The 15,374-nt window shown below is 47.6% G+C and overlaps 2 protein-coding genes across 2 annotated transcripts; both read left to right on the top strand.

Moving 5' to 3' along the window:
- LOC116193672 (expansin-B17-like) lies at nucleotides 1–647 on the top strand. Its single transcript, XM_031522414.1, has 2 exons — nucleotides 1–187; nucleotides 367–647. Exons 1-2 carry the CDS (start codon nucleotides 1–3, stop codon nucleotides 645–647), a joined length of 468 nt encoding a protein of 155 aa, XP_031378274.1.
- Nucleotides 648–1,523: 876 nt separating this feature from the next.
- Nucleotides 1,524–2,894, top strand: LOC116197773 (50S ribosomal protein L20-like). Its single transcript, XM_031528014.1, has 2 exons — nucleotides 1,524–1,733; nucleotides 2,610–2,894. Exons 1-2 carry the CDS (start codon nucleotides 1,548–1,550, stop codon nucleotides 2,799–2,801), a joined length of 378 nt encoding a protein of 125 aa, XP_031383874.1. The 5' UTR covers nucleotides 1,524–1,547; the 3' UTR covers nucleotides 2,802–2,894.
- The last annotated feature ends 12,480 nt before the right edge of the window (nucleotides 2,895–15,374 follow it).

Raw genomic sequence — 15,374 nt, 5'->3', positions numbered from 1 at the left:
ATGCAGCCGCAGCGCCTTCGCGGGTCCGGGCTGTTTTTCAAGCTATGGGCTCTGCTCGAGGTGCAGAGCACTCCACTGGTCCCGGTACCGGCGCAGTTGACTGATGCAGCCTCCGCCAAGTCCAACCAGCTGTGGAAGCCGGCCACCGGCACTTGGTATGGCGACCCTGAGGGCGATGGCAGCGACGGTAGGAACTAAGAAGCCACTAAACCCACCTACCTATATTGTGCCCTGTTCACACCAAAACGCCATTATTTTAAGTAGAAGTTCATCAAAATCGTAGCTTTATGCGGGATTTCACACGCATGCATATAATCATTTGCTTGAAGGGTCGACAATGGCGTTACAATGGGGTCTAATTTGAAGGTGGGGCTTGCGGGTACGGGTCGCTGGTGGATGTTAAGCCGCTGAAGGCTCGGGTAGGGGTGGTGAGCCCGGTGCTATTCATGAACGGGGATGGCTGCGGCGCCTACTACAAGGTCCGGTGCCTCGACAGGAGCATCTGCTCCCGGCGGGCCGTCAACATCATCGTCACCGATGAGTGCCCGAGGGGATACTGCTCTAGGGTGCGGGTCCACTTCGACCTAAGCGGGGCCGCATTCGGCCGCATGGCTGTCTCTGGCGAGGGCGGCCAGCTCGGGAACTGAGGCGAACTCCCAGTCATGTACAGGAGGTCCATTCAGTGTCCTCTCTAGCCGGTGCTCTAAAGCAAGCTTTGAGTAGGAGCGAACCCTTCCACTGTCACCAAGATCCAAAATTTCGAAACCAGGAGAGGAAAGAATCAATGAATAGGGCAACCGCCATTCAATCGGGAAGGAGGGATGTAGGTAGAGTCTTTATAGTTGTAAGGGTTGCAGCTTGAGACGTCCCCGTACATCTTCCTTCTCCCAATTCCGATCTCCTCTGTTCATTCCTTCCACAGTTTCTTTTTTCTAATTTATTATTATTATTTTTATGAGATAAAATGACGACTTTATCCCTAAAAAATATCATATGCACGGCACATGACACGATTTGGCCGGAAAATTGATTGAACAGGGTAAAGTGCCAATTTTTCATAAAGGTCGGGAGGCATTGTACAAAATTTCAAAGGTCGGGGGTAAATGCTTCCTAACCCCAAAAATCAGGGGGCAAAGTGCTTTCTACTCTTATTGGGCCGCCCACACACTTTTTATTGGGCCGGGCTGAATTCCTCTCACCATTGAGGCTTTCTCTACCTCCCTCGCATCTCTCTCTCTCTCTCTCTCTCTCTCTCTCTCTCTCTCCCCCCCCTCTCTCTCAGTCTGGACGGTCTCTGAACGGAAACGGGACTTGCTTGTTCCGCCTTCGTAGCCGCTCTGTCGTTATTGCCCGACTGAACTGCAACAAGTGAGAAGTTTTATTTTTAGGGTTTTCTAGTTTGTAGATTCTTAATTTCTTGGCTAATTAGGGGAGAAGGTTGATGGATTTGCGTAGTTTCTTGCCTGATTGCAAGTTTAATGTTGTTCTTCTGCGAGGTGTAAAAGGATTGGTTCGCAGAAGAAGAGAAGGAAAGCAGGAAGAGGAAGATGAACAAGAAAAAGGTGTTCAACCTGGCCAAGGGTTTCCGAGGCAGGGCAAAGAACTGCATTAGAATCGCGAGGGAGAGGGTCGAGAAGGCCCTGCAGTACTCCTACAGAGACTGCCGCAATAAGAAGCGTGATACCCGGTCTCTCTTGATCCAGCGCATCAACGCCGACACTCGCCTCCACTCAGTACGTATCGTCCGGCTTTTCTTTTTTACATATATATCGAAAGAATGCTTGTTCTAAATTTTCAATGATTTTTGCCCTGCTTGTGTCTCATATATTTGGTTTCGTTTATCGGCTTGAAGCACTTATTCTGAATATGAGCTAAATGGAACTTTGGATAATACTGTTGACGATATCATGTTATTTACCCTTGCCGGGATGAGTAAGCTTCATCCATGAATCTCCCAAGTGTAGAGATGAGTATTGTGGTGTGGTTGATGAGTATTCTTTGCCTGTAAGGCATGGAAAGTAGTTCATTGTGCTCGTTCCGACATGGCTTTTTTACTTTCTGAACATTCTCTTGATGCCATGTTTGACTCATATATCAAAAGAAATAGGTTTTTCATGAGTAACATCAACTGCTATAGAAGGTTTTTCATGAACGCTAAGATGAGAACTAAGATGCAAAAACGGTATCTTCTACTTCAATGGGAGTTAGAAAACATTTTCAGTTAATGACTTTCATCCCCTGTTTGCTGTGTAAGCCGAAGTTCTATTGGAGGATAAGAAATAGCGGTTTTTAAGGATTCAAGAAACTTTAGTCCTTTGAGATTTCAAATTAGCCATGCAAATCATTTTAGCATTTCATATATATCTGTGTATATGTCATGGTTAAGCACAGATGTTATACCGGAACTTTAACATGAACTGTTTGTTGGATATTTGGCTGGTTTTTATTCGATAACTGTTGGCTTGTGCTTGAGCACCAATTGTTTTCTTGAAATTGGTTATTTACCTCATCAACGTATTAATTTTTTTCCAAAACAACACGGGCATTTGCAATGGATGAACTTTTTCATATAATCTCAAAGTCTTACGGCCAATTGTACTGATTTCTAGGTCAATTACGATAACTTCATGCACGGTTTGATGAAGGAGAACATCCAGCTGAACAGGAAAGTTCTGTCAGAATTATCCATGCATGAGCCACTTAGCTTCAAGGCCCTTGTGGACATCTCTCGTAATGCCTTCCTTGGGAACAAGAATGTGGTTCATCCTCCCAGGAAGATAAGCATTCCAGTCAGTGTCTAGTATGTTGGTCGCTTTGTGTCTCTTGTTTCTCTTTTTGAGCTCGATGTTTGAACCATTGTTTCGTGGTTCCTTCAAAGTTTCTACTGGTTTAGAAAGAATTTACGGCCTGAACTTTGGGAACTCAATCATCTATTACTTGCATGTTCTCTCAATATTCTGCATTTTATGTTCTCGGAGCTTCTCATTCCCTTGTGCTATGGGGAAGATATGAATAGATGAGGGGCAATGTAGGAAGAGGTTTGATTTCTGAATATTACGAGCTCAGTGAGACATTGTTTTGATGTTGAATACAGGGCTTGGCTGGTTTTGCTAGCCAAGGGAGACATCATATTGATGAACAGAACGGGTTCATGATGAGCTCTTGTTGGATTAACATGGGTCAGTCATAGAATCCTGTCAATTTGCCGTTAGCATAGGTCTCGTAATCCCAAATAAAGTTCCATTTGAGAGCTTATGGAACAAACAAAATTACAGGGAAGTTTACTTATATGTTACTCCAAGGCATCAACCTATACTATACATCTTACTTGTGATTTTAGAAACCGTCCCAGTTCTCGGCATGACCTCAAATAAGATCATTGACCCATCACCGAACACCAGTTTAACAATGAAAGATGAAGCACCGATGTCGGCTCATGAAGAAATATATACAGGATTCTAAATTCATTAGTCATCCGCTTGCTTGTGAAGCGTAATATACTGGGTTAATAACAAAAAAAAATCAACACTTATCAATTTGATACTAATTTTTTTCCTTAACTCAAAAATGCATAAAGTATTGATTTGATAAAAATTCTAGTACGATGTCGACTTTTTCGTTAATTAGAATGGAAAATGCTGACTTGTATTACCGATGCCATGGGGCTTATGATGATAGGTCGAGTAGGACTCATAATATTTTCTATAATAATAAAATTGTTAGTCTAGAAAATAAAATAAAAATTTAAGAAAAGAGCAAAATCAAAGGGGATGGAGGAGGGGCGGTGGTCGGCCTGATTTTCGAGCAGGTACCTGGAAGAAGAAATGAACCCAAAATCCCGACATACATGCCATATAAATTCCAGAGAAAATGCTCATTTTGAGCTGGAAATTCGTCTCAACATGTGTATATCCATGAAGAATTATCGATGGCATCGACCAACAGGTTTACGGATGAGTGGCATTTGATAAACCAACCTCGGCTTGGTTCTTTGTTGCTAGTGACTCTGGAGGAGACTGAGAGGGCTTAGTCCAAATGCACGAGGCCGCCTCCACTCGGAGAACACTCTTGCTTGTTATCATTAACAGGCAGATGAACTTCGTCATTGTCCCCCCGAGCATGATATTGGAGGGTCATCATCCTGTTCGAGAATCAAAGCAAGTTAGTTCATGGCGAGAAGATGACAATACATGGTAGAGCACCACTACCACTGTCAGCACCTAATTTTGGTACATCGGCTCCAAGGGGTAAAATTGTCATTTTCTCAATTTATTACTTTTTACACAAAAAAAAAAATTATTGTTCCGAGCAGGCCGGGCAACGGCCACCAGCTGCCCGCAATCTGGCCGGCCGCCCAGAACAGGAAATTGCGAATTTTCGCGATTTCCTCCCCAAATCGGTTGAAATCTCAACCAAAAATTGCAATTAAAGTGGGGAAAACCTAATGGGGGCGAGGGAGGACAGAACCCAGTAAAAGAAATCGCGAAATTCCTCTCGGGGGGAGAATTTTTGCAAATCGGATCTCGATTGGAACCGCACCGGAAAATCGTGAAACCTCCGCAATCCCGACCGTTCCGGCCGCCGGTGAAGCCCAAATCGGAACCGGTGTACCCCATGCGGCGCTCAGAACACTCACCCGTTCCTCTTCACGTCGTCGTTGCGGCGCCCAACGGCCGGAACCGTCCGACGAATCTGCCACTAACGGGCTTCGGCCCATTGCGTTTCCATTGCAGGTCCAGCCCAGCATGGCCTAGTTACAGCAAACCCAGTCCAGAAGTCAGCCCGGCCAAGCAACGGCCTGATTCGGCCCAGCCCGAATTCCAGCGGCAGCCCGCCAGTGTCGCCCCAGTCCAGCCCTTCGGTCTAGTCCAGCCCTTCGGCCCAATTCAGCCCATTCTCCCAACAGCCAATCAGATCCGGCGAATTTTTTATTATTTACAGATCTGCCCCTATTCTTCTCAAACAAGGTAAATCCTCTACTTAGTTGCATGTTTAGGGCTCCATTTCTGAATGTTTATGTTTGCTTGGATGAATATGATGTGAAATGAGTGTTCTTGGGTCATGTGGGTGATCGGATTTGTCCCCAACTCGATTTTACGAACTTTCTACTTTGTCACATTTCAGTCAAGAGGACGTATTTTATTTTTTTTAAGATCTGCCCCGAATTTCAAAAATCATTTTCAATCAAGGCCCGGTCATTTTACTATTTTTCAACCAGTCCTTGGATTTTTCAGAATTTTTCCAAAAATCCCAAAGAACTTTCCAAATTGTTTCAATTTAGTCCCAGGACAATTTTTCACCCTTTTCAGATCTGCCCCGAATTTCAAAAAATTATTTTCAATCAAGTCCCAGTCATTTTACTATTTTCCAATCAGTCTTGGAATTCTCAGAATTTTTCAAGCATCCCAAACAACTTTCCAAGTTGTTTCAGTTTAGTCCAGGGGCCATTTTTTCGTTTTCCAGATCAGTCCAGATTTTCAAATTCGTTTCAAACAAGTCCTTGGACATTTTCAGTAATTCTACATGGTCCCCAATTTTTTCAGAATTTTCAAACCGGTCCCCGAAACTTCATCCGAATTTTCAAATCAATCCCTGCTCTTTTAAAATCGTTCAAGTCAGTCCCCTGGACATTTTCTAAAAATATCCGACCCTTTTCTACTTGGATCACCCACCGACAATGTATGTGCCCCGTTTAAATATTTCATTTTTGTAATTATGTGACCATGTCGGAAATTAGGGTTTATCGGGCGGTCAACTAATGGCTATCTCGACGGCTCGAAATCCGTAGACTAAAGCATTCGGCAAGTTTTTTCCTTTTTTTAATTAACTTAAAATTCTACATACGGGATGATCGGGACGTTAAATTTGGCTAAATTAAATCACTTGATTTCTTTAAATGGATCGCACGAATTGATTATTAATTTGTAATCGCGCCTACAGTTCAAGAACTATTAGTCATGCCCTTTTCAAAATTCACAATCTCAAAAGCACCGAAATACGTACATCGTAATCTTGATTTTCATGCACACACATATTTATCGATTCAAGGGCATGATTACCGGTTCTTGTCCTGTCATAATCATAGCGTAGGTTTGTGCATAGAATTGGTCAAAATATGGGAAAACAAATTAATCACAAACTCGACTTAAATCAAACATGGGTAATAGTCAAATAGAGGGTTAGGTTTTGGGTTTTAGGTGAAAACACTCTTAATCTGTAAAATCCATATTGTCACGATACAGAATAATTTAAAAATAACCCACTCATTCGAGACTTGACTATAGACATCATGTTTGTCAGGTCCGTTAAATGATGCCGAATGCTACATACCCTATCCATCATCCTATTTGTTTGGTTTAAGGTAGGATTTGTATGCCAAGATATCTCGGTTAATAATCAATTAATTCACGTAAATTCAACGATAACAAGAAACCTCATTGTTTGTTTATTTTAGTTTGCTTGATTACATTTTACACTTGTTTGTTATGCGGATCGAGCCCGATCCTTTAGGACTCGATTCACACTGGGTCCAACGCCCTAATCGTCGATCACGGGGTCCAATCCCCCCATACACCGAGTGCGCATTTAATTTAATTTTCGGTCTTTTCCAAAATCATACGGTGAGCACGAGTGAAATAACAGCCGAACGCGAACCGACCGGGATTCAGTCATTGTAATTTATCTTTTATTTGAGAGAACAATGTAAGGATTTTATGATGCATATTTATTCATGTAATAATCTCTGTCGGAGAGTGAACGTTTCAAGCGTCTATTCGAATTTACGGTGTCAAAACGGACAAGTCGAGTGGAACTTAATTAAGCGGTAATTAAATAAAAATGGCAAGCCTAGACAAGCTAGAGTACTAATAGGGCATGCGAGATATATGCTCGCATGTAATAGAACCCCCGAATTCGGAACCTCGGGTTTCGCAGACCATATGCCTTAGCAATTAGGTGTACCCCGTACCCCTAGACCCGGGTAACTTGCCGGCCCTCGACCTTCGGGTTTTAAAATGGCAAGTGGCGACTCTTTCTCACGTGCGTCCGTCGCGCGTCCCCGGGAAGGTGGACACTCCCAAGCCGCATTGCATGAGGCGCGCGCACACGTGTCCCGACGAGACAAAATTCGGGTGCGCACAGCTTGGCGACTCCACTGGGGACACTTAGAGGGATCGTGCTCGTTCCCGCTTGCTTTGTTTGCTTGTTTATTTACCGTTTTTCGCAATTTAACGCTTATTTACTTATGCGCATTTATTTTTCGTATGCATTGCATATCATGCTAATTCTAGGTACCTATGGGTCGCGTCCCACGACCGATATTAGGAAGCACAGGTTAGATAAGGGTTCCGAGTAGGGGCACGCCACGCGGCTGGGCCGCCGACACGGCCTTGAAAGACCCTGCTCGATTTCGAGGAATTCACACCCTCGAGTCGAGAACCCCCATCCCTAAATAGCACGGTCCCTGTAGCACCAAACCATGCATTGTGCTAAACCTCCAAGCAATCTTCCAATCGGCTTCAACAACTTGTCGTTTGAGTCGGCCTGCGTGCCGTTTGAGTCGGCCTGCGTGCCATTTGAGTCTTTTCTTATTTTCGAGAGATGTACATGTACCTTATACCTTGTATATTAAGCCGTGGGCATTTATTTTTCTGCAAGCATGCATCGCACAATTTTTCAATAAAAGCTAGGGGTCATTCATATCGACGAGTCCGAAGTCGGTTTCTCGTTGGTCCCGCTCGGCCTCTTGTTTGCGCCTCGATCGCGTCTTGCCACCGCTAAACGACAGCAATCGCATCTGGACTAGTCTTGTACACAAGTTAACCACGACTACGTCACCGCCTTCACTAGAGACATCCCCCTACTAGCCATCCGCCGGAAAGATTAGAACTTCCTTGAAGTCGCTTCATTATGAAAATCTCGTCAACGCGGTCTTCGACATCCAAGCCGCCTTGATCGGCTCACCGGCATCAGAATCGAGACAATTCATGAGGAATTCACAGAACAAAGTCAACTCCGAGGAAACTCGCAGGCGCCTACATCGAGCTTTCGAGACGTGATCAAGAATTGGCCCAAGCGAACATTACCTTGGAGAGGTCTTGGCACAGAACTGGCGCTTTCCAAAGCAGCGTAGGCTCGCGCTCCAAGCGTAGTGGAAAATCGACTTAGGACTTCAATTTCAAAACCTGCATTGTACTTTGAACCTTTTGAGTCAATGTGAATGACGGCATTAGTTTTGGAAAACTCACGCATCGTATGCATTTCACTCATTTACTGTTTTGCATAACAGCTAACATCCCACCACACGAGTGAGTGAAGACCTTCTTTGCAGGTAGACCAATCGCGACTTTTACCCTCCCTCCACGGCAAGGCGAGCTGTGGCCCGAGGGCCGATCCACCTCCTTGGCAAAGCTAGCTTCTCACTAACCCCGCGCAACTAAGCGTCATCGCGTGATCGCACACACGTCTCTCCGCGCAACTGAGCACATCCATCAGCACAACCGAGTGCGTCCTTTCGCGTCGTGCGAGCATGCCTCTACCTTACCCATGCACATACCTCCGGCGCGCTCGCACGACGCCTACCAGGCTAGTTCGATCTCCTGCGCCCTTGCGTTAAAATTGCGAACTAGTTTGCTCCTTCATCGTTCCCCTTTTCCCATTGCAGGAAATAACCGACAAGAAGGCAATCCGAATCCCAAAGGACCACAATCGAGACAAGAAACACTTCTCTGCTACCTCCTTGGACTCCAAACACTGAAAGCCGACCTTCCCTCCACGAAAGATCACAGGCGACAGCTCCAACGATCATAGCATGTCCCAGCCCGCCCGCCACGGGACTTCCAGCATGATCACACTGCAAATCGAAGATTGGGCCCAACCCACCTTCCGCTATGGCCACCAACCTGCTACCGGGGCAACACACACTCTTCCTTAAACTCTCTTTTACATTTATATGCATTCACAAATGGGTTCTCGGCATGAACAAACCCTTCAAGTGGTACTAGGACTATCCCAAAGACGCCCTATTGATTCTGTCGGTTCTGTTCGATTCGCCTGTCCTCTTGGGACCCGGCTCCTTGAGCCTTCCCTAGGATAGTTGCGCATACCAACCCGCAATCGGGGAAAGTACAACTATGCGGTCCCCAGTCACAGTCTAATCGCTCTAGCGTGGCGATGACCGGACTCCCGAAATTGAGTGTCCCCCACGCGCGACACCCCATGGGTCGCGCGCTGGATGAGGGAATTTCCCATGGGTCCACATTACATTTCTTACCACATAATTCACCGTATAATCACATAATACATCATCTTCTTTGTCACCATTCACAGGGGCACGCTGGCTACAGGCGAAGAGCGATACACGGGTTCACACCTCCACGAGAACTTCTATCGGGTCTCTCTCCTTATACTTCAACAGGAAAGAGGCTTGATGCGGAAGTACCCCTCTTTTAACGAAGCTGAAAACAAAAAACAACTGAGCGAGCCACATGCTGTCAACCCAACCATCTCAGTCGATAGCAAGTATGGCCTCCGAGGCAAAACGCGTCCACCGACTTCGAGAGCACCTATCCTCATAAGGGCACCCTCCACGGGAGTGACAAGACACGGTCAGGAACGGCGTCCGACGCAGACCTCGAAGGCCAAGGCATCCGTATTCAACTTTCATGTCGAGGTAACCACGGTCACCTGCACCCCAGGACAAATCTTGTTTTTCTTTTTAGACGATCGGGGAAATCATTTATAAAGTTTGCAAGGACGAGCAACGCGAAGTTCGGCTTTCGAATATCCTGAAGCCAAATCTCCATGAAGGGCCGACCCTCACGAAATAGGGCAAGGCACACCAAAGCGACCACGCAATGCAAAGTCGATGAGTTTCCAACAAATACACGGGGAACAAAAAACCCCAGCTACAAAAAAAAAAAACAGAGCGAAAAGAAGCGGGAACCCGCCAATGAAGAGAGAGAGAAAAGACGCGCGAAAAACCCGCCAATGAACAAAACAAAGCACCGCCGAGATATAAAACTCTGGCACCGACAATTCGAAAAAGAAATCAACAAATCCCAACAAAAAGGGGAGCAGCAAACGCAACTCCTCGACGGAGACAGAACACAACGCACTCGGAGGTCGAATCCTTCGAATCCTTCGCCCTTGCAAACTCGAGAGACAAAATAATCGAGCCCGTTAGGTCGAAAACCCCTCGGGGCGACCTAGGCAAAAGTTAGGGCAAGAGAGAGGCATGATTGAAAATCCCGAGGCGGGCAGTCGTGGCAAAAGGAGAGCTAATCCCCTTTAGGTTGAGAGGTACGGCCCTGAGGCGGGTGACCGTAGCAAAAGGAGAGTAAAATGAGAGATAAGCAAAACAGTCACCCTAGGCCTTCATTGCGCGGACTAGGGATCCCCAAGAGAAATGACCAGATTATCTACTCCGACACAATCCCTGATCAACTCCCTAATGTGGCTCAACTGTCCTAGGCGATTTCTTCCCCAAGCACAATGCACAAGCAAGCACACCATCCGAGCACTTCGCAATAGCTTACAGGACAAGAAGTCGAAAGAAAAAAAGGGGGTACATCTTGCGGCAGCGCGTGAACTCGTGTATCCTTTTAGCCCGGGGCAGCGTGTTACCTAAGCTTTCTCTTTTCTCTTTGTCAATCGCATAACTCCAAACGGGTCACAGCCACCCTACCATCGGCTACCACATAGCCAAAGTCCCAGACATTTATTTTCGGGAGTCTAGTCATAACACTTTGGAAATGACTAGACCGAGATTTGACCAAATTTGCGCAGAAATCCCCATGCGGGTTACAAACGCAGCCGTCCTATGGAACCCTGACGAGAAGGGTCCTAAGCCGACGGGCACGCCGAATAATCGACAAAGCCGCTAGGGCATCATTGAGAATGTCTCGATATGCTCATGCATGGCCAACAGGAGCTTTGGAGGCCTCGCATTGAGGCCTTCGATAATGGGATTTCATTCGCATCGCCAAAACAAAAACTCTCTACGAGTCGCCCAGGCGACCTGAAACTGAAGAACATGCGTCGCGAACACATCCTTTCACCTGTGCTTATACATTGTTAGTAACCCCATGACTTACTGATAATGCCAGGATCACAGGTACAGCAAAAGTAAGAACTACGGCAGACTCTGATCCCCGGTCCAAGAGGGTACCTAGGCGCTCTCAGAGCTCGAGTCCTGCTTCGCTAGACGTCGGTCCCTAGCAAATGAGCAACCGCCCAACCAGCAACGAGAAACCGCCTCGCAAGCAAAAATCCCATTGGCGAGACCAGGGCATTCCCAGCAAGCAATCGCTTCAGCGGCGAGACCAGCTGCCAGCAAGAGTAACAAACAATCGATCCAACAGCAGGGTCGGCTTCTGGCAGATCAGACGCACAACCGCCCGAGGGGCAAAGTGGGCCTCTAGCAAAGCACAACCACCCCGGCGGCAATGCAAGCCACACCTACCACTGCACCATCCTAACAAGGCCACGACCCAATGCCAAGCGTCCCTCTTCGGCGCCCCGCGCCATTCCCTAACACTAGTCGTTGCTTCTACATTCCCTGCATTTTCGCATCATACCCACCTTTACTGCTTTCTGGACTTTGCGTTCATCTTTATTGCTTTTCGAACTTCGCGTCCACGGACTTTGCGTCCATTTTTACTGCTTTTCGGACTTCGCGTCCAGGACTTCGAGTCCATCTTTACCGCTTTTCGGACTTCGCGTCCAGGACTTCGTGTCCATCTTTACCGCTTTTCGGACTTCGCGTCCAGGACTTCGTGTCCATCTTTACCGCTTTTCGGACTTCGCCTCCAGGACATCGTGTCCATCTTTACCGCTTTTCGGACTTCGCGTCCAGGACTTCGTGTCCATCTTTATCGCTTTTCGGACTTCGCGTCCAGGACTTCGTGTCCATCTTCACCGCTTTTCGGACTTCGCGTCCAGGACTTCGTGTCCATCTTTACCGCTTTTCGGACTTCGCATCAAGGACTTCGTGTCCATCTTTATCGCTTTTCGGACTTCGCGTGAAAGACTTCGTGTCCATCTTTACCGCTTTTCGGACTTCGCGTGAAAGACTTCGTGTCCATCTTTACCGCTTTTCGGACTTCGCGTCCAGGACTTCGTGTCCATCTTTATCGCTTTTCGGACTTCGCGTCCAGGACTTCGTGTCCACCTTTATCGCTTTTCGGACTTCGCGTCCAGGACTTCGTGTCCACCTTTATCGCTTTTCGGACTTCGCGTCCAGGACTTCGTGTCCACCTTTATCCCTTTTCGGACTTCGCGTCCAGGACTTCGTGTCCACCTTTATCCCTTTTCGGACTTCGCGTCCAGGACTTCCTGTCCATCTTTACCGCTTTTCGGACTTCGCGTCCAGGACTTCGTATCCATCTTTACCGCTTTTCGGACTTCGCGTCAAGGACTTCGTGTCCATCTTTATCGCTTTTCGGACTTCGCGTGAAAGTCTTTGTGTCCATCTTTACCGCTTTTCGGACTTCGCGTGAAAGACTTCGTGTCCATCTTTACCACTTTTCGGACTTCGCGTCCAGGACTTCGTGTCCAGCTTTATCGCTTTTCGGACTTCGCGTCCAGGACTTCGTGTCCACCTTTATCGCTTTTCGGACTTCTCGTCCAAGACTTCGTGTCCACCTTTATCGCTTTTCGGACTTCGCGTCCAAGACTTCCTGTCCATCTTTACCGCTTTTCGGACTTCGCGTCCAGGACTTCGTGTCCATCTTTACCGCTTTTCGGACTTCGCGTCCAGGACTTCGTGTCCATCTTTACCGCTTTTCGGACTTCGCGTCCCGGACTTCGTGTCCATCTTTACCGCTTTTCCGACTTCGCGTCCAGGACTTCGTGTCCATATTTACCGCTTTTCCGACTTCGCGTCCAGGACTTCGTATCCATCTTTACCGCTTTTCCGACTTCGCGTCCAGGACTTCGTGTCCATCTTTACCGCTTTTCGGACTTCGCGTCCAGGACTTCGTGCCCATCTTTATCGCTTTTCGGACTTCGCGTCGAGGACTTCGTGTCCATCTTTATCGCTTTTCGGACTTCGCGTCTAGGACTTCGTGTCCATCTTTACCGCTTTTCGAACTTCGCGTCCAGGACTTCGTGTCCATCTTTACCGCTTTTCGAACTTCGCGTCCAGGACTTCGTGTCCATCTTTACCGCTTTTCGAACTTCGCGTCTAGGACTTCGTGTCCATCTTTACCACTTTTCGGACTTCGCGTCCAGGACTTGGACTTCGTGTCCATCTTTATCGCTTTTCGGACTTCGCGTGAAAGACTTCGTGTCCATCTTTACCGCTTTTCGGACTTCGCGTGAAAGACTTCGTGTCCATCTTTACCGCTTTTCGGACTTCGCGTCCAGGACTTCGTGTCCATCTTTATCGCTTTTCGGACTTCGCGTCCAGGACTTCGTGTCCACCTTTATCGCTTTTCGGACTTCTCGTCCAGGACTTCGTGTCCACCTTTATCCCTTTTCGGACTTCGCGTCCAGGACTTCGTGTCCATCTTTACCGCTTTTCGGACTTCGCGTCCAGGACTTCGTGTCCATCTTTACCGCTTTTCGGACTTCGCGTCCAGGACTTCGTGTCCATCTTTACCGCTTTTCGGACTTCGCGTCCCGGACTTCGTGTCCATCTTTACCGCTTTTCCGACTTCGCGTCCAGGACTTCGTGTCCATATTTACCGCTTTTCCGACTTCGCGTCCAGGACTTCGTATCCATCTTTACCGCTTTTCCGACTTCGCGTCCAGGACTTCGTGTCCATCTTTACCGCTTTTCGGACTTCGCGTCCAGGACTTCGTGCCCATCTTTATCGCTTTTCGGACTTCGCGTCGAGGACTTCGTGTCCATCTTTATCGCTTTTCGGACTTCGCGTCTAGGACTTCGTGTCCATCTTTACCGCTTTTCGAACTTCGCGTCCAGGACTTCGTGTCCATCTTTACCGCTTTTCGAACTTCGCGTCCAGGACTTCGTGTCCATCTTTACCGCTTTTCGAACTTCGCGTCTAGGACTTCGTGTCCATCTTTACCACTTTTCGGACTTCGCGTCCAGGACTTGGACTTCGTGTCCATCTTTATCGCTTTTCGGACTTCGCGTGAAAGACTTCGTGTCCATCTTTACCGCTTTTCGGACTTCGCGTGAAAGACTTCGTGTCCATCTTTACCGCTTTTCGGACTTCGCGTCCAGGACTTCGTGTCCATCTTTATCGCTTTTCGGACTTCGCGTCCAGGACTTCGTGTCCACCTTTATCGCTTTTCGGACTTCTCGTCCAGGACTTCGTGTCCACCTTTATCCCTTTTCGGACTTCGCGTCCAGGACTTCGTGTCCATCTTTACCGCTTTTCGGACTTCGCGTCCAGGACTTCGTGTCCATCTTTACCGCTTTTCGGACTTCGCGTCCAGGACTTCGTGTCCATCTTTACCGCTTTTCGGACTTCGCGTCCCGGACTTCGTGTCCATCTTTACCGCTTTTCCGACTTCGCGTCCAGGACTTCGTGTCCATATTTACCGCTTTTCCGACTTCGCGTCCAGGACTTCGTATCCATCTTTACCGCTTTTCCGACTTCGCGTCCAGGACTTCGTGTCCATCTTTACCGCTTTTCGGACTTCGCGTCCAGGACTTCGTGCCCATCTTTATCGCTTTTCGGACTTCGCGTCGAGGACTTCGTGTCCATCTTTATCGCTTTTCGGACTTCGCGTCTAGGACTTCGTGTCCATCTTTACCGCTTTTCGAACTTCGCGTCCAGGACTTCGTGTCCATCTTTACCGCTTTTCGAACTTCGCGTCCAGGACTTCGTGTCCATCTTTACCGCTTTTCGAACTTCGCGTCTAGGACTTCGTGTCCATCTTTACCACTTTTCGGACTTCGCGTCCAGGACTTGGACTTCGTGTCCATCTTTATCGCTTTTCGGACTTCGCGTGAAAGACTTCGTGTCCATCTTTACCGCTTTTCGGACTTCGCGTGAAAGACTTCGTGTCCATCTTTACCGCTTTTCGGACTTCGCGTCCAGGACTTCGTGTCCATCTTTATCGCTTTTCGGACTTCGCGTCCAGGACTTCGTGTCCACCTTTATCGCTTTTCGGACTTCTCGTCCAGGACTTCGTGTCCACCTTTATCCCTTTTCGGACTTCGCGTCCAGGACTTCGTGTCCATCTTTACCGCTTTTCGGACTTCGCGTCCAGGACTTCGTGTCCATCTTTACCGCTTTTCGGACTTCGCGTCCAGGACTTCGTGTCCATCTTTACCGCTTTTCGGACTTCGCGTCCAGGACTTCGTGTCCATCTTTACCGCTTTTCGGACATCGCGTCTAGGACTTCGTGTCCATCTTTATCGCTTTTCGAACTTCGCGTCCAGGACTTCGTGTCCATCTTTA

The sequence above is a fragment of the Punica granatum genome, chromosome 2, assembly GCF_007655135.1.
Source record: "Punica granatum isolate Tunisia-2019 chromosome 2, ASM765513v2, whole genome shotgun sequence".
Taxonomy (NCBI): domain Eukaryota; kingdom Viridiplantae; phylum Streptophyta; class Magnoliopsida; order Myrtales; family Lythraceae; genus Punica; species Punica granatum.
Note: the sequence above shows the minus strand (reverse complement) of the source record. Positions and strands in the feature narration are given on the sequence as shown.

Excerpts from the sequence above, each read along its gene's own strand:
- LOC116193672 (XM_031522414.1), top strand. The coding sequence starts at position 1 with ATGCAGCCGCAGCGCCTTCGCGGGTCCGGGCTGTTTTTCAAGCTATGG. Across the intron at positions 188-366 it reads TGAGGGCGATGGCAGCGACG|GTGGGGCTTGCGGGTACGGG; the intron begins GTAGGAACTAAG and ends TCTAATTTGAAG.
- LOC116197773 (XM_031528014.1), top strand. The coding sequence starts at position 1,548 with ATGAACAAGAAAAAGGTGTTCAACCTGGCCAAGGGTTTCCGAGGCAGG. Across the intron at positions 1,734-2,609 it reads CCGACACTCGCCTCCACTCA|GTCAATTACGATAACTTCAT; the intron begins GTACGTATCGTC and ends ACTGATTTCTAG.